The sequence below is a fragment of the Erinaceus europaeus genome, chromosome 1 (assembly GCF_950295315.1).
Source record: "Erinaceus europaeus chromosome 1, mEriEur2.1, whole genome shotgun sequence".
NCBI lineage: Eukaryota > Metazoa > Chordata > Mammalia > Eulipotyphla > Erinaceidae > Erinaceus > Erinaceus europaeus.
This window is the reverse complement of record NC_080162.1, coordinates 185,271,011-185,290,655: the sequence shown is the minus strand read 5'-3', so window position 1 is coordinate 185,290,655 and position 19,645 is coordinate 185,271,011. Positions and strand designations below refer to the sequence as shown.

Here is a 19,645-nt window from a genome sequence, read left to right as displayed (position 1 = left end):
GATTCCTGACAAATGTGTAGAACATAATGGATCACTAAAATTTCCACTGCTTAGTGGGTACTATATGGGTTCAAATTTACCTCACTGAGAACATCACATGTTGAGCTGAAAGTATCATTATTAATGCAAAACCTCCTTTCATTGTGTGAGGCTCTGAGGTCTCAGGTTCAATCCACAACGCCACTATAAGCCTAAGCTGAGCAGTGCTCTCTGTTATTTTTTTTCCAATTTTTTAAATATTTATCTTTATTTATTTACTGGATAGAGACAGAAATTGAGAGGAAAGGGGAAGGGAGAGAGGGAGAGAGACACTTGCAGCACTGCTTCACCCCTCACAAAGCTTTCCTCCTGTAGGTGGGAACGAGGGGCTTGAACCTGGGTCCTTGTGCACTGTAATATGTTCTCAATCAGGTGTGCCACTGTCTGGCCCCCTCTGGTCTCCCTCTTTGTATATCACTCTCTCTGTGTCTATCCCATTAAAAAAAAGTTTAAATAGTTTGTAAAAGGAAGAAGGATTTATTTGACATTAATAATAAAAAAAGAAAATTCCACTATTACTAGCACAAAGTTCAGAAAAAGAGGGTAGTGAAATATAAAGGCAGCAAAATGGTGAACAACTGAAGCAACAAACTACACGGTCAAATAAGGAAAGATCAGTACCGAACTTTAAGAAGGAAATACAGAAAACAAGAAAAAAGGAAGATAAAAAATGAAGGTGGTAGAATTTGTTAAATGTTTAAGGACTGTTGTAAGTTCAAGAGAAAAGTAAACTAGCAATACACCCTAATACTCACTTTTACCATATCCAATCTGGTTTTATGTATTTGTGCCATATATATAAAGTAAATTGACTTCAGGGAGAGTCAATTTAACTGAAAGATTTAGAATATGTTTATAGAAAGCTTAGCTGGTACCAGTGTACAGTAACATTTAATGTGAGAATTTATCATATTTTATTCAAAGAACTTTTGGGAGGGTTAGGAAATTATATAATAAATATGGAAATTTTTATCAAAATGAACTCAATTGATACTTGTAGTCTGGGTCAGGCATCAAATATGGCACAGGTTCAATTATTATGATTTCTTTTCTTTTTTATATTAGTGATTTAATAAAGATTGACAATATTGTGGGATAAGAATGGTACTATTCAACACAGTTTCCACCACCAGAGTTCCACATCCTGCCCTCTCCATTGGAAGCATTATTATTTTTATGGTAAAAGTTCAGTAGTAATCAGCAGTGAACAATCAGTGTATGTTGGAACTTCTCAACATAGGAATTTATCTAAAAGAGTCTTTGGGAACATGAAGCATTATATTAAAAAGGTTTAGTGATTATTTTATTAGCAGGAAGAATGGATGTAAGTACAATGTACCCCCAGTAGTGACTGAAATAATACTTATTGTGGTGTAATGGTGTATGAGAGGCTAATGGTAATTCCATAACTAAGTCATTGGTATGAGATATACTTTCTCAACATGAGAGAGAAACTCTGGGTGGGGGGTGGATAGCATAAAGGTTATGCAAAGAGACTGTCATGCTTGAGGCTTCAAAGTCCCAGGTTTAATCCCCCACACCACCATAAACCAGAGCTAAACCGTGATCTGGTTGGAAAAAAAAGAAAAAAGAAAAGAAATAAAAGGAGAGAGAAAAACTGCTTGAGTATTTTAGTCAAAATATATATGTCAGGAGAGTTAAAGTCGAATAAATGTATTTCTGAAAAGTGTCGAAAGATTTTGCAATGATTTCTTTAAAGAATTTTTAAAAATGTTTGTTTTGGAGAGACAGAAAGTTTAAGAGAGAAAGTGGAGGAAAAGAGGGAGGGTGGGAACTGCAGAAAATCTCCCTAGCCCACAGGTGAAGACTGGGGCCTGGAACCCAGGTCTCTGCATACTGTGATGTGTGTGTTTAACCAAGTGTACCACCACCTGGCCCCTGGCAATGATATTTTTATTTGACAAAATTGCACATGTTTTTCTCACCCTACTGAAATGAACAATGTCCTTACTCCTAGTCCTTTAGGTTAATCCACTGTTCCCATGACTGCCTGTATAGTAACTTTACCTTGCTCATTTGCTCATGTCAACACTCTGAGCATTTGGTCTGGCTTATTTCCCTTCCTTTATTTTAATTAACTAGTTAATTAATTAATTTACTCAGTTATTTATTTTCCAGATGGTCTCTACTTCTAAGCTCTTTGTGGATCTCTTGTCAATGGTCTCCCTTTAGTGCCTCTCAGATTTGTTTCTTGATATTAGTCTCCTGACACTACCTCTAGATTTTCCATGTTGGTCATAAGGAATCATCATTTCAACTAGTGCTGTGACTGAGCTACTGGGCCGATTTTCTCTTTCTCTCTCTCTTTCTTTCTTTCTTTCTTTCTTTCTTTCTTTCTTTCTTTCTTCCTTTCTTTGTTTCTTATGAAAGCCTTTTATGAAAACCTTCAAATGGTGACATAACTTCAGGAAAACCCTGTTTTTTATTATAATATAGTGTTTTGAATTTGCATTGGACATAAAAAAAGATGTACTCTAATATAGAAACTAGATTCTGGGTGAGGTTTGGACTGGAATTTGCTAAAAGCATTAGTGTACTATTATTATTACAATTATTATTATTATTTTGCAGATTGAAAGGAGAAAACCTCTTTCAGATGTCTTAATTTTTCTGATTAGCAGAAAAGCCTTCACAATAATAATAATGGATCCAAATAACACAAACCTTGTGATTCATTACAATTTCAGCTGACAAATTCCAGTGTATACATTTGTACAAATGTTTGTGGTCATTATGTGTTTGGTTATTAATAGTCAAAGAAATGAAATAGTAACTAATAGCTAACAAAAAAAAAATCTCAGTTTCTGCTCCTTTCAATGAGCAATAGGTGATAATATCACCTATAGACTTAAATTGAAAAAACACTTTCCACATTATACTGGTCTAGTCATTTTACCTTACTATATATATATCCCACAATTTCTGATTATCCAGAATTTTCTTCTTATTCTACAGATTTAAAAGTATTGTATTACTATAATTAATTGAGACTGAATACTAGAGTCCTATGAAATGCATGCTTATAGAAAGACTAAACAGAAACATGGTCTTAACATTCCTCTTCCACCTTTCAACCAGACTTAGTCCCAGGAAAATGAATTATGCTTTGCTTTCCAGTCTCTCCTTCCTTTTATAAAGGAAATTTTGCTGTCTCACATAACAAAAAAAAAAAAACAAAAAACTTCCATAAATATTTTATTTAAACCTGTCTAATTGCTTATATGCTTTTATAACATTTGTTTTATGTTTAACAATTCACTCAAAATATATAACATCTGCTTAAAATATTTGACCAAATCAGTCCTAAAGACGTAAATCAGCAAACCAATTGCAATACAGGGAAAAACGACCATATGATTCTTGTGTAACCCATCACAGGATCACCGTTAAGGGACTTATGTTTGGAAAGGCTTTTAATTTTTGTTTTAAAGTTCCTAGAAACAGATGTGAAAATTCACTCATATCCCACATTGTCTTATTTAAGCAGCTGTAAATTATTTCATGGATTACACTTGAATGAAATGAAAATCGTGGGATTATTTTATCCAGGCAGTTGTTGTTTCCTTAAATTAACTAAAAGAATGCTTTGCTTGATTAATTCTTAGTTATTTCTCTTTATATTAAGTGCTCATCTCTCATTAGTCACAAACTAGTTCATTTTCTGGTGGTGTACCTGTAACAAAAAGCTACACTATAATTTGATAGCTACCTTTAACAATAAATCGCTACATTGTGTTTTCTTTGATAAAAAGAATCATTTTTATTAATATTCATGTAATTCATGCATTGAATATGAAAAGACTAAAGTGTCACTGATTAATTTGAACTATGGGGATCCATAACTTAATCAGTTTTTCTCAGCCATATATATTGATTCCACATTTCTTCCTTACCAGACCCAGGATTGTCTTAACCTGCTACTAGACATCTATAAAGATATCTTGGTGTGTGTGTGTGGGAACAACTCAATTTTCATATGTATTAAAGCAGAGGTAGTATTTACATTACATTACATAAAAGTGTTAACATAATGAATAAAACCTGTTAGATTTTTGCATTCAACTGTTCACTGAAACCTCCCAATATACTCTCTGTCACTATTACTCTCTTAATCTAGTCATCAGATGTATTTTTACATTACTGAAACAAACATCTGCCAACTACATCTCTGATTCCAGTTTCTACTTATCCAAATAGGTATAGCAAACACAGTGAATGCATTTCTTCAAAAACAAGTTTTCCATAGGCCAGTGACATGCCAAGGTCAACTTATCAAGTAAGCACTAACCAAATTAATCAAATTGCAAAAACATTTTCCTTTAAAACTGATGTCTAATAAATGCTTTGAGTAAAATCCGTTCTTCAAAATACTGCTTGAAGAAAAAAAAAAGTATTGTGGCCGTCAAATACCAATAAATGCCTATTCTACTAGCTATTATTCTAGACAACTGAAGTTATGACAGTAAATAAGGAAGATATATGTTTTTTTATAGCTTGTTTGATGTAAGCTTTTGGTGTTAGTGTACAAAAGCATTCATAAGCCTTTCCTGTTAGTATCCTTGCAAGACCGAAGTCTCAAGATTCTTGTTTTTTAAAGAGATTTTATTTATTGATTCGTGAGAAATGACAGGAGAGAGAGAGAAAGAACCAGACATCACTCTGGCACATGTGCTGCCGGGATTGAACTTTGACCTCATGCTTGAGAGTCCAGTGCCTTATCTACTGTGCCACCTCCCAGACCATGTCAAGATTCTTTATAGTTGTTTGATACATTTAAACTTGGTAAATACTCAGTAGTTATTAGTAGTTCACTGATCTTCCTTGAACGAATAGATACTGGTAAACGAAAAGGATGAATATTTCTAAGCAACGTCACAATCTAAGCAACGTCACAATCTAATATTTCTAAGAGACGTCACAATTGCTTCTGGCTCTTCCTCTGCCATGGCAGTTGCTGATGCAGTTTCAGTTTGCAGCTGGAAGTCTCCAAAAAAACCAAAGAATGAGCAAATGAATTCCAGGAAGCTTCTTACTCTAGAGTGTTCTTTCTCTTCTATACTCTGATAGCTATTATGGGTGGGGAAAAAAAAAAAAGGCCATCAATTCAGAAATGGGGAGGGGTTTACTAGGCAGCCTTCATTTTATTAAATATCCTCTAATTTGCAAGGAAAAGGAGAATTCTAGCAGACATTTTTTTTTCTGTTCTACTGTTGTAGAATTCTTCTTATTACTTTCTGTGTATATTTAAAGCAACAGAAAGTGCTTAGATAATTATCATGAAGCCTTATATGCTGACTCTGATTTTATTAGTCAACAGATGGGACAGAGGCAAATATATTATAGAGGACTCTGGTCCTTAAAATGTCCTCAAAGTTAAAGGAAGAAGGAACCACCATGCTTGACCCACAGTATAAAATAAACCACTTATTTTTACAATGACAGTATGAAGAATTATTCTATATTTATCTCATTACATAAACAATGTGTCAGTCTTTGCCACTCTAAAATAAAATTGAAGAAGTGTTGTCCTGGGAAGTGACTCCGTGGGTAGAGCACATGCTTTGTGTGCATGGGACAACGGAGTCAATTCCCGCGACATTTATGGCCACATGGTGCTCTGGTCTCTCCTCATAAAGTTTTTTTTTTTTCTTAATTAAGAAACCAACTCTTTTAGTTCTAAGTTATCACAATATAGTCCCCAAATTTGCTTAATTTAAACAGTATTTTTATTTTTTTTTGCCTCCAGGATTATCACTGGAGTTTGATGCCAGTAATAGGAATCCATTGCTGCTGGAAGCTTTCTTTCTTTTTTTTTTTTTTTTCGTTTTATTGGCTAGGACAGAGAGAAATTGAGAGGGGAGGGAAAGATAGAGAGGGGGAGAGGAAGATAGACACCTGCAGACCTGCTTCACTGTTTGTAAAGTGACCCCCCCCCCTACAGAGGAGGAGCTTGGGGCTCAAACCAGGATCCTTGTGCGAGTCCTTGTACTTCATACTCTGTGTGCTTAACCCGGTGCACCACCGCCCGAACCCTAAACCGTCTTCTTTTAAACATTCAATCCCCCTCATAACATTTAACATCAGATATATCCTAATACTGTCATAGAATTGCAATAAGAATGTTTAAAAGAGCTTAACTTTGGATTAAGCCCAAGATATCATTTAGTACAGTATTCTTCAACATTCTAGATCATCTACTATAAATATTCAGCCACTGCTTTAAAGACATTCAGGGACAGAGAACTCATATCACCCACACTGAACTGTAGAATATGTCTTTAAATAGCTATAAATGTTATATGGTTGTTATGTTGACTCAGAAAGGTACATTCCTATCCAAAGACCTATGCTTTCACTGTAGCCACATTGATAATTCTCTTCTGCCTGACAAATCTTTGGATATTTTGAAGGCTGCCTTTATGGGAATAAATGATGACCATCAAAATGAGAATAATCAGAGGCTATTCATAAAGGAGTAAGACATCATCATTTGTATTTATCTGATATGCCCATGGGATTGGTCAAGCAGGGCAGTGGGAAAGTTTTGCAATAAAAGAAGCAAACGGGAAGACATGTAGTATATTCTATGGGGAAGTGCTTGGCTCAGGGAAGCTAGAGTCTGGCAAACTAACTTGAAAGGTTTATCTTGTGTGATTGATTTGAAGAACATATTTGGCTAGTTTTGGTTGGTTCTGAGTTGGAAATGAAGTGAAGCCATGAATGGAGAGATGTTGGATGTAATAGTTGAAGGCAGGCTAACTAAGAGAGAAAAAAATCTTTTATCAGGGGAGTCGGGCAGTAGCACATTGGGTTAAGTGCTGGTGACGCAAGCACAAGGACTGGCATAAGGATCCTGGTTCAAGCCCTGGCTCCCCACCTGCAGGGGAGTCAAGTGGTGAAGCTGGTCTGCAGGTATCTATCTTTCTTTCCCTCTGTCTGTCTTCCCCTCCTCTCTCCATTTTTCTCTGTCCTATCCAACAACAACTACAACAATAAAACAGCAAAGACAACAAAAGGAAATAAATAAATTTAAAAACATAAAAAACATCTTTTATCAGTTCAAAAACACAGTCAGCTCTTTGGATCATTGTTTCTTAGTTTGGATTCATTTGGGGAGCTAATTGCTACCTAGGTTGTGGTTTGACTGTTATAGATGGCTATAGCATAGGTTATGGATTCCTGTTCTAAAGTCATATATGGTCTACTTGATGCCCAAAGGGATTCAGTTCCATTTGCTCTTGTGAATCGTACTGTTGGAAGATGGAGGTCCAAACTAACATTACATTGTTCTCAGCATGGCAATTTACGGGAATAAGAAAGGAACCAGGTGGAACAGTTTTGGGGAAATGAGGCGGAGCAATGAAGTTTGGGAAAACAGGTAGTTACTGAAACTTACATGAAACTGATGGGAAGTTGGAAAATTTTTAGAAACCTCCTGTCCTGACGGGAACTGTATGATGTTTGCTCAATAATTACTGCTTGCTCAATGTGCTTAGAAATTCCTATAAATGAAGCTCAGTAGTTGGGGTCTGGGTCGTCGGCACCTGGAGCAGCTGAGTCTGTGTCTGTGATGGGGCTCGACCCTAGCCTGGGCTAGAAATAAAACTCCTTTGTGCTTGCATACCCAATCTTGTCTCTTGGTGGTCTATTGGGAAGCCCACCTGGCACAAGAGTATCTTCCTCTTCCTCCTCATCATCCTCCTCCTTCTTATCCTAGTTTAACTTACTTTAATGAGAAAGAGAGAGAGAGAGAGAGAGAGAGAGAGAGAAAAGAATGTGGAAAGAACAGAGCACTACTTGGCTCTAGGTTACGATAATGCTGGGGATTGAACCTGGGACCTCAGTGCATCAGGCATGAAAGCCTTTTGCATAACCATTATGCTGTTTCGCAGACCCTCTTGTGAATCTTCTATATAATTTGTCTCTCCATCTAGATGTACTCTGTGAAAAAAATTGATATTTGAGGTAAGATTTTCTGCAAAGAGGAAATATAATGCTTTGTCAAGCAAACTAATGACTGATGACTAAAACAGTGACATTTCTTCTTAATTTGGTAATACTTCATTTTTTCCCTCTGCAATTCTTTTATGTTTTTACAGAAGATCTTGATGATTTAAGAATGGAGGGAGTAACTACCCTGGTATCTTCTGGAAGCAAATTTAACCAAGGTCGTGCTACATACCCTACTGAACCCCAGGCTAAGGTCACACTGAACATCTGTTCAAGGTGTGCCAGGTAAAACAAGTAGTTGACATAGTATATGTAAACATGATTTTGATTTTAAGATTCTAAAATTTTGATGCAAAGGATGTGATATGAAAATCATTTCCATTTAGTTGTCTTTTGTGTTAGTGTTGGTAAGGGGATTCTTCCTGCAAATTATCCCAGTGCCCAGCGCCACTTGGACCAACAATGAATCAGAGAGTTTAGATTGCCCTCATTTCACAGTTGGAGACTATTTTAAGTCTTTCAGTGTCTGAATTTCATTTGTTGTCTGCCCTTCTGTTTCCTTTTAAAGGAATATCAAGGGTCTCTAAAGTTTCAAAGCCATTTTTAATGCACCTGCATAAAGAACAAGTTGCCCAGGTACAGTTTAAAAGCTGATGTTATTGGCTTCTTAACCTGCTGCTGATCCTGTTTACCTCCTGGAAAGAATTTAATCAATTTGATGCTTTCCAATTTGGGCAACTGGAAGTAATCTTTGCACAAACTGGATGTGGCCAGAGAATTAACTTAAATTACAGCCAAGTCTGCCCCCAGTGCTAGTCTAGCAGAAATTCACCAAATAACTAGAACACATTCTTTTATAGAAACTAAATCTCATTTGCAAAGATGTTTTTAAGCCTGTTTAAATGATAAAAACAAGTCTCCTAACCCTTATGTAAATTGTGCAGTTTAATTAGAACAATGCTATGGCTGGCCAGTTTTTTCTCCTTTTCTTTAGTCCAACTGTTTTATTGAACTGTTTGAGAGGGGATTAACTGCCTGCAAATAAGGAGAGGAAAAGTGGAGGATAATCAGATCAGGATTTTGTTGTTTCTTTCCCTTCATTTTGTACCTTTGGGATTTTATTGTAATTGTGATAGATTTAGAAAAATAGAAATGTCAACTCTTAAAAACCAGAGTATATTGTTTGGGACCATTAAGAGAAATGTAATAGTACAGTGAAGGTAACAATGGAAAAACTCTGCTTAGTAATATTTTGATAAATTGACTTTTATCAAGGTTGTGAAGAAAACATCTGCACTCATGTTATAATATTTCGGTACCCTGAATATGCAGGCCATCTGTGGAAAAATTATTGCTGATCAAAACAATACATTTTATAGCACATTTACAGATTGACAGAAGAGTTCAGTGCTTGATCTTTCAGAGCATTTGTGGAATATTAGGTTCTGAGGTGTTTTTCAAAATGAATAACCTGTGAAAATGTTACATTTTATTAAGCTACAGAGGATTTGAACTGGGAAAGGACCAAACATATGCATAGTCCTAAATTATCAGCCATTCAAGTTCCTAATGATAGTTAGACTACAGATCATAGTTTATATTTAAGGTGAAACTGTAACGGAATTTATAAGAAGTATTTGACAGAATAGTAAATTCTCTTTGCATTTGCATCACATACCACTTTCTAGTATTTCAACGCATAGAGTATATAGAGTCATTCAATTTCTATAATTTTCTATAAAGATGTTGACTTTATTATTATCATTTTAACTATATTTATTTATTTATTTGCATATGTTTAGCCTAGGTAACCTTTACTTCCTGTGCTTTCTTTATTATTTTATCTTATGGAAAGGTTAATAGTTTACAGAATTTTTTTTCTTAAATAGTAAGTTTATTTATTTATTTATTATTCAATAATGATTGACAAGACCACAGGATAAGAGGGATATAGTTCCACACAGTTCTTATACCAGAGTTCCGTATCCCACCCCCTCCGTTGGAAGCTTTCCTATTTTTTTTATCCTTCTGGGAGCATGGATCCAGGATCATCAGGTGGTACAGAAGGTGGAGGTCTGTCTTCTGTAATTGCTTCTCAGCTAGACATGGACATTGGCAGGTTGATCTATACTTCTAGCCTGTCTCTATCTTTCCTTAGTAGGGGCAGCGCTCTGTAGAGGTGAGGTTCTAAGACACAGTGGTGAGGTCATCTGCCCAGGGAAGTCAGATTGGCACCATGGTAGCAGCTGCTAAACTGTTAACAGTTTACAGAATAGTCTTTTTTGTTGTTGTTATTGGTTGTTTCTTTCCTCACCACTCCTGTCACCAAAGGCCTGTATTCCCATCCCCACTCCCATACATCACCTCTATAGTTGTCCCACAGCCCTAGGTATAGGCTGTCATTCTTTTCTATTTCACTTTCATAAGTTCCATTCTCTATATTCCACATATGAGTGAAACCATTCTGTAGTCATTCTTCACCTCCTTACTTGCTTCACTGATCATCATCTTCTCCATTTCTATCCCCTTTATCCCAAAGGATACAATATCTTTTTTTTTTTTTTTTGCTAATTAATACTCCATTGAGTATATGTCCCATACTTTTAATCCAGTCATCTGTCAAAGGGCATTTTGGTTGTTCAAGTTTTTGCTATTGGTGGTGCATCTGTCCCTTCAAATCAGTGTTAATATATCTTTTGGGTAAATGGCTAGGAGTAGAATTGCTGGATCATAAGGTATTTTCATTTGTATTTGTTTAAGGATTCTCTAGACTGTTCTCTATAATGGCTGCACCAATTTGCATTCCCACCAGCAGTGTTGCAGGTTCTTCTCTCTATACATCCGCTCCCAACACTTCTCTTCTCTTGTCTTATTTATGTCACCATTATCACAGGTGTGAGGTAGAATCTCAATGTGGTTTTAATGTGCATTTCTCTAATGATGAGTGAGCTGGAGCATTTCTGAATATTTCTGTGTGCCATATGTATCTCTTCTTTAGAGAACCATCTGTTCATGCCATCATATCTGACAAGAGCCTGATAACTTTACCTTTGAATATCACTACTTTCCTTTCCCTAGCAGCCTGCAATATTCTTTCCTTGTCCTTGAGTTTTAATAGTTTTACTATATATCTTGGTGTTGGTCTTTTTGTATTTAGGTACCAAGGTGTATGTTCTGCTTTATGTTTTGAGGATTATCTAGGTGAGGAAAATTCTCAGCTATAATGTCCCTGAATATGACTTCTGTTCCCTTCATCCTATCCTCCTCCTCATCAGAAATTCCTTTTACTTTTACATTGGACTTTTGATAGAGTCTTCTATTTCAGAGGGTTACCTCATTCTTTCTAATTTTTTCATCTCCATCATCTTTAAATTGAAAGAATGGACTAATTGTATCTTCTAGCTTAGATATTCTTTTCTCTGTCTGAGTGAGTCTACTTTTGAAGCCTAACACTTGAACTTATAGTGCATTCAAAATGTCTTTCACACCCTGAAATTCTATGTGAAGTTTTTCTTTCGTGCTTCCTAACTGACTAGTGAATTATGATTGAAGTTCTTCTTTCATGATTTCTAATTTCTTGGAGAACTCTGTTTGGAGTTCTTCTTTTGTATTTCCTCTTTTTAATTTTAATTGCCTTTATTTATTTATTGCATAGAGACAGCCAGAAATTGAGAGGGAAGTGGGGAGATAGAGAGGAAAAGAGATAAACAACACCTGCAGACCCACCTCAGTACTCATGAAGCTTCTTACCTGTAGGTGAGGGTCAGAGGCTTGAACCCAGGTCCTTGTGCAGTGTAACATGTGTGCTCAACCAGCAACACCACTACCTGACCCCCCCCCCCCCCCGCGCTTCCTAACTCCTTAATGAGACATTCTTTTATTAGCATGATTCTCAATATTGTGCTTAGAGTCTTAGAGAGACTGAATGAGTTTTCTAGTCTTTCTCAGATAGTCCCTCTATGTTTGAATTTTCCTGGAATTCAATTTCATTTCTTTCTTTTTGAGTTGCCATGTTTTGATGTTTGTTTTTGCTATTTCTCTGCCATTTGTGCATTTATTGTGCTGGCTATCGCTGATTCAAAAGTTGATGCTGTTATTATTTGGTTGTGTGGGTTTTGGGGTTGAGGTTATGTTTTCTCTTGTTCCCTTGAGCTGTTTATCCTCTGTGTATTCTTTATATATGGCTTCTTTATAGAATTTCAGTCTCAGTTCAAGCCATAGGGGGTTGCTACTAGGTGGCATTTGTATTTGAAGAAACTTGGTTCAGTATACCATTGGCCATCAGCTGCCACCTATTACCTTTTAGCTGTCAGCTGCCTCAAATACCTTCTGTATGCCTGTCTTTGTTTGGGGGGGATGTACCAGACTGGTCAGGCAATTCCCCTGATACTATGTTGTAACCCCAGGATTATGTGCCAAAACTCAGAAAACTCTCCCTCTTACAGTCAGCACCCTGGGCAGCCATCACTGCTGTTGTTCAGAGGTAAAAATGGCACCATTTGTGGAGCTCCCAGCCTCCAAGTGCTTGACTTCAATTCTTCATCCTCTCTCACTCTGGCCATGCACATAAGCACCCAATTGAGGCCTCAATGTCTGCAAATGTCTCAGCTGCAACTTAGTGAGGATTGTGGACTTGATGGTTGTCAGTATTTGTTGTTTTGGGGGGGCAGTCTTTGCTGTTCTCTGTGAGTCCATAACCATGCCTCCCAGAAGTCCACTCATCCTCACTTTATAGATTAGGAAACTGAGGTATGGTTTAATTAAATTGTTTGCCCAAATACTGACAAAACACCACCAAAAATCCATGTAATAAGAGACCCAAAGGTCACAGATTTAATCCTCAACACCACTACTGTTAGAAATGTGTTGACTGGGAGTCAGCGGTAGTGCAGCAGGTTAAGTGCACTGGCGCAAAGCGCAAGGACTGGCTGAAGGATTCCAGATCAAGCCCCCGGCTCCCTGCCTGCAGGGAAGTCGCTTCACAGGCGGTGAAGCAGGTCTGCAGGTGTCTATCTTTCTCTCCCCCTCTCTGTCTTTCCCTCCTTTGTTCATTTCTCTCTATCCTATCTAACAATGACATCAACAACAATAATAACTATGACAACAATAAAAAAACAACAAAGGAAAATAAAGGAAAAAACATGTAAATAAACATTTAAAAAATAATAATAAAAAAAAGAAATGTGTTGACTGACATGAAAAGCTCATATAGAGTAGGTCCAGGAAGTCAAGAGTAAATGCACCTTGAATAAGAGTATAGATTCTTGTGAGAGTTCAGAAAGAATTCAGGGACAAAGGCACCAGTAGCTGAAAGATCAAATTTACTGGAAGAGAGAGAGAGAGGAAAAAAAAAAGTACACACACTCCTCCTAAGGGAGTGTAGGTGGATTCCAGGATGAATTACTTATTGCTAGTTTCAAGGGTTCAGCTTATCTTGGATCTGCCTGGAACAGCAGAAGTTTTCTCTGGAAAAGCAAAAAAAAAAAACTTTTACTCACCAGGGAACTATACCAGAAAGTGATTTTCTGGGGAAGTTATTTTCCTGGAATTTGAGGTCCTTTTGTTTATTTATGTATTTGACCATCTATGTTCATTTTGGAACTGTCCTAGCATGAGGTGCATCATGGGAACCCTCCTAACCCGTGTGGAGATTTTATTATGGTACTGTCATGATGAGGGTTGTGTGGTAGACATTTGATGAGGGTTGTATGGTAGACATTTATCACCTTGTTGCTAGTTCATTTTTTCCACTCCTTGTTTTCTATTTGGATATTAAGGAAATAGTTAGTCTAGTGTTCAAGGAATTCTTCTGGTATTGTGTATGTATGGCAGTGGAGATGGGCATTCCCTCCTTACTAGTCTAACTGCTTCATCACCAAATCCTAGAGCTGAGCAGTCTTTTTAAAAAAAATTTTTGATAGAAGGTATGAGAGAGAGGCGAGACACCACAGACCTGCTCCACCACTCTTGAAGCTTCCCAATGTAGACACTCCCATGTAGTGACCAAAGTCTTGAACCTGGGTACTCACACATGGTAATATGTGCACTCTATTTCATGAGTCATCCCCCTGACACTGATTTATTATTTATTTATTGTCCTGGAACTTGGGCATATATACATATTTTTAATGCCCTGGGCTACTTCTCTTCATTTATATAGAGACACAGAGAGGAGAGACACCACTGTACCAAATGTTCCTCCTTTGACATCGAATCCTCCCTTGTGGTGCTGGGGCTCGAACCTGGGCTGTGTGCATGGCAGCGCAAGTACCCTACCCATGAGCTATCTCTCTGGCCCCATCATGATTGTTTTGATGGAAAGTAAGACAGTGCTGTACTTTCCAAATAAAAGGGAGCTATGGTGATTCAGAGAAGTGTGGAGAAGATACTAACCTATTGATTTTAGAGTGGCTTCTATGACTGAGGGAGAGAGACAGAGAGACACCTGCAGCCCTGCTTCACCACTTGCAAAGCTTTCCTTCTGCAGGTAGGGGCCAGGAGCTTGAACTGAGGTCCTTGAACATTTTTTTTTTCCCTCCTCCAGGGTTATTGCTGGGCTCGGTGCCTGCACCATGAATCCACCGCTCCTGGAGGCCATTTTTTCCCCCCTTTTGTTGCCCTTGTTGTAGCTTCGTTGTGGTTATTATTATTGCCCTTGTTGACGCAATTCGTTGTTGGATAGGACAGAGAGAAATGGAGAGAGGAGGGGAAGACAGAGAAGGGGAGAGAAAGATAGACACCTGCAGACCTGCTTCACCGCCTGTGAAGCGACTCCCCTGCCGGTGGGGGGCCGGAGGCTCGAACCGGGATCCTTACGCCGGTCCCTGCGCTTTGCGCCACATGCGCTTAACCCACTGCGCCACCGCCCGACCCCCGGTCCTTGAACATTTTGACATGTGCGCTCAGCCAGGTGAGCCACCACCCAGCCCCGACTGGAGGTTTTTGTATATATATATCAATTTTCTTTTTAAAGTATTTTATTTGTTTTATTTTTGAGAGATGCAGAGAGAGATATGCCAAAGCACTGCACAGCTCTGGCTTTTGGTGGTGCGGGGGACTGAATCCAGGACTTCAGAGCCTCAGGCATGAAAGTCTCTTTGCATAGCCATTATGCTATCTACCCCCTCCCTGTTTCTTTGTTTATAGAGACAGAGAAGCTCACAGAGAAAGTCTGAAAGAGACCACAGCACTGAAGGTTTCTTCAATGTGGTGGCAACTAGGCTCAAACCTGGGCCATATACAATGCAAAGCTGCACATTATCCTCATGAGCTATTTCACTGGCCTTAACTGAGTTTTCTAGTGAAAGAAAATCTTCCTTATCCTAGTTGCAAGCCGAAGATTTCTTCCTGCAGGTGGGGACTGAAGCCTGGAACCCAGACCCTTGAGCATTGTAACAGGTGCAACCAGTTGCACTGCCACCTGACTCTGACATTTATAATTTTGAAACCAGGGCTGAGAGACTGAAGCCAAAACCATATGCTGGAGAACTGTTGGTAGACCAGGTATTTTGTGTGCCCACATGTATTTTAAAACACTACTGGATTAGTTATTATGCTTAGAGAATGTAAGAGGTCCTTGGAGTTCCAGGTAATTCTCAGGATTCAGGATGAGATGGTTGGAAACATACAGTTGCAGACTATAGAAAGTGATTGCTTCCTTTGAAAAACTATGTCCATTTGTAGAGCTCTCTTTATGGGAAGTGGTTCCCAACTTGGAAATATCACAAAAGAGCTCATAAAAGTTTCATAGAGAAGATCTTGGTATTGGATCTTGACCTAGATTTAATTCTAAGATTGCTAGATTGGAAACACTATAGTGCCAATGGATTAAACAATAATAATAATTTAAGCCAAATTATATCATGAATTTACCAATGCCTTTCAAATCTTCATAGAAAAGACAGAAGAGGAAGATAGCCTTCTTTGAAGTCTGACAAAGGGAAGTTAACAACCGTATTCTAAAATAACTGGTGTGCCATCTTGAGAAAATGTTTATGCAACTGTTCAGAAAATCTTATTCTCTACTCTGTGAAATGGAACACAGTTCACCTCAAGATAACCTGCAAAGATGGTTGAGAGGGCTATAGATCTTGAAACTTACAGGGAAGACAGGTTTTATTTGTTGCCATAATCACAGAAAGTTATATAAGTTAAAATGTTAAAGTGGTAGTCAGTCAATAATGCACATTGCCAATAATCATCAGTTAAACTTTTATGGTATTAAAAGTAGTGGTTTGCAAAATTAGGAGTTTCATGTTAAATCTCTGTATCAAATGATCTGAACTTTTAGGTTAAGAGAACAGTTAAGATACTAACAAGTAAACACACGCTGATACCAAGACACCAAATCACTATTTCAGTGAAGTTTATAAGCCATCTTTCTGTAAAGACCACCCATCTGTTCTGGCTATCTGTAGCCATTCCTGGGAGTTAGATTGTGTTTCTGTGGCCTCCTGCCAAGGCATTCTGGGTGGTAAGAAGCTATTTTTTTTTTTAGATGGTGCAGTTATTTGCATTTATTCATGCCCAACAACAATAGTGCACAAGAGAGGGGAGTTGAAAGCCATTTTAAATGAAATTGGATTACAGAGAATATTCAGTTATATTGGCTTAGAAAACATGGCATGAGAGTCTAAGGACAAACTTGTTTCCAAACAGCCTGCATTTCTTTTTAACAGACTGTTCTCCAGTCATTATATCAAAAGTGATCAGTCATTTCTCTTAAATGCCATTGTTCAAAAATACCAAGTTTAGTTGTACATGCCCTTGATAAGACAGGTATGATCACTGCTGATGGCAACTATTCAAAAGATACTAAACTTTATAAATGTGAATTGATTTCTAATTGTCTATATTAGGAGGTGCTACATGATCTGAGAAAATCTATACGGTTAATCATACAAACATATCCTGTTTCATTTTCCAATGTTTTCCCCCCCCCCTTTTTTAAATTTCAGCAAATTCCCATTGGAAGGAAACATGATCAAAATAGAAAAGTAAAATAGTGGAAACAAAAAAGAGAAAGAACTCCTGTTTAAAGTTAATTAAAAAAAATCAACTTCCTACTCTTAGATGATTCCATATATGTAAGTGTAAATATATGAGTATGTAAATATATGTGCCATCGATGCCTAGTTTTAAGAGACATAAATAGGTCTGCCCAAATACCTTAACTTGGGTAGTGTGCTACTTTGCTGGGCATTCAACCCAGGTTAATCCATGTCCCCATCAGATTGAAGGAAGTGTTAATGCTGTGCTCTCGAGCCCCCCTCCACCAAGTCTGCACTTCACTCACTCCCCACCCTGTCTCTGGGGGTGGGAATGAGCCTAACAGGTAGAGAAGTAAAACCCTGGGATTGACACTGAGTGAGGGTGAGAGAGAGTGAAGTCAAAGCGAAAGATTGATTTAATCTGGGCCAAAACATATTTATGGAACACACACTGTTTTAAGTCCTATAGATAAACTTTAGATATAAAAGTTAACATCTTAGGGGGCCAGGTGGTGGCATACCTGTTTAAGTGCTCACATTACAGTGCTCAAAGACCCAGGTTCAAGCCCCTGGTCCCCACCTGCAAGGGGGAAAGCTTCAGGAGTGTGATGTAAGGCTGCAGGTGTCTCTCTGTCTCCCTCTCTGTCTTCCCCTCCCCTCTCAATGTTTCCTGGTCTCTATCCAATAATAAGTAAACAAACAAAATAAAAATAAATAAACCTTTTTAAAGATGACATAAAATTGTTGGATAGTATGCTAGCTCCCCCTGGCTTCTGTTTAACCATATGCCTATATAGGGATAGATTTAATCCCATTCAAAGCTTTGGTCTATTTACATAAATCACTTTTACATTTACATAAAGCACTCCAGGGCATTGGTGGTTCAGTGATAGGATTCTCGCCTGCTCTGCCCCCTCCTTGTCACACTGATTTTCACCAGTCACTTTTCTCTCCACCCTCTCTATGTCACATCCTGTTTCCACCCTACTTGGCAAGTATATATAAAGACAGCATTGTGAGTTTTAGAGTACTTGGGTTTAGCTTAGCTCGTCTTAGATTGTGCTGCATCCTGCATGAATAAAGAGATACTGCCTACAGCTCAACCATGAGTCCCTGGTCGTCTGTTACCCGCCCGTGAAGCTAGCCGGGCGAAAACAACATAACCCGTCGAAAACAACATAAAATTAACATCTCCAGGCCCTAGGAATTGATATTCTTACTCGAAAAAGATATGCAAAGGGTTAAGTGGACCCAAAATGTCAGACGGAGACAGTGCTATGGGAAAAAGAAAGCCTGGTAAAGTGAAATGTCTAGATTATGCCAGACTTGCAGTTTTATTTGCCTTTTTTTCTTTCTCCTGGGAAAAGTCTATACTCTTGGAGATGTAGATTTGTGGTTTTAGAATCTAAATGAAGAAATGAGAACAACAAGTGCCAGTCAAAATGTGCTATTTCTTCATCTCAGTTTTTAATATTAGTTTTATAGACTTTGTTTTACTTAAAGATTGATGTAAGAGCCTTTCCAATACCCATTTCTTCAGAAATTCTTTTGTGATTCATGGACAGGGAGGCTTAAACACACACACTAGTTTTTCTTGCTCTCTGGCCAGGGTTAGAGCTGTAATTTAATCTCTGAATAATTTTGGAAATGACTAGGTCCCCTTCCCCACACTAAATGTGCCCTTTTTGTAATGGAGGTTGGGAGGGGCAAGAATGTCTGTCCATGGTATTATATAGTGCAATTTAGAAGTTAACACAGTTTCAAGAATAGAGTCTCTACTTAAATTCTATGTTATGATAAAGAAAACCTAATGTATTTCAGTAGAAGTTGAATCTACATTAGAGATCTAGGGGAGTCACTCCCCCCCCCAAAAAATAAATAGGTATTAAATTGAAGTTCTATAACATAATACCCTAGCTGTAGTCTGGGGCATCAGAGCTAATGAATCTGAAGTGAGCAAGGTGGGAGCAGGGCCACTCAGTGCTGCATATGGGAAGGGAGACTGCATGTAGTGGTGTGAATGCCAAGAGCCATATATATCAGGTATAACTCTGGTTCTCTGTCTCTCTCACTGATAGATAAAATCTTACAAAAAAGATTTGATGGAACAGACCCTTGGAGAGAATAGGAAAGTCTGTGCTATAGGGAGGGGAATAAGACCTTCCCACTCACCTGTGATAGGTAGCAGCCATCCCACGTGACAGTTTGAGGGGAGATAAGAAACTCTATTGATTGAGAGTCAGTCGGGCGGTGGCGCAGAGGGTTAAGTGATCATGGTGCAAAGGGCAAGGACCAAGGTAAGGATCTTGGTTCAAGCCCCTGATTCCCCACCTGCAGGGAAGTTGCTTCACAAGCAGTGAAGCAGGTCTGCAGGTGTCTGTCTTTCTCTCCCCCTCTCTGTCTATCCCTCCTCTCTCCATTTCTCTCTGTCCTATCCAACAACAATGACATCAATAACCACAACAATGTTAAACAACAAGGGCGATGAAAGGGAAAATAAATAAATATTAAAAATATTAAAAAAAAGAAACTCTGTTGATATGATAGCAACTGTCTTGTAAAGCTTTATTTTCCCCAACATAGTGATTTAAGCAAAAGGCATGAGGGTATAAAGAATAAAATATGACAGGTAGTTTCAGTTGGTT

General features: G+C 38.0%; 1 protein-coding gene across 1 annotated transcript in view; it reads left to right on the top strand.

The window, feature by feature from the left end:
* Positions 1–19,645, top strand: part of C1H8orf34 (chromosome 1 C8orf34 homolog) — a 292,718-nt gene that overhangs the window by 224,623 nt on the left and 48,450 nt on the right. The window contains exon 8 of the mRNA XM_007527156.3: positions 8,160–8,295. Within this exon, the coding sequence (XP_007527218.2) occupies positions 8,160–8,295 (136 nt within the window). The remainder of the gene's footprint in view (positions 1–8,159; positions 8,296–19,645) is intronic.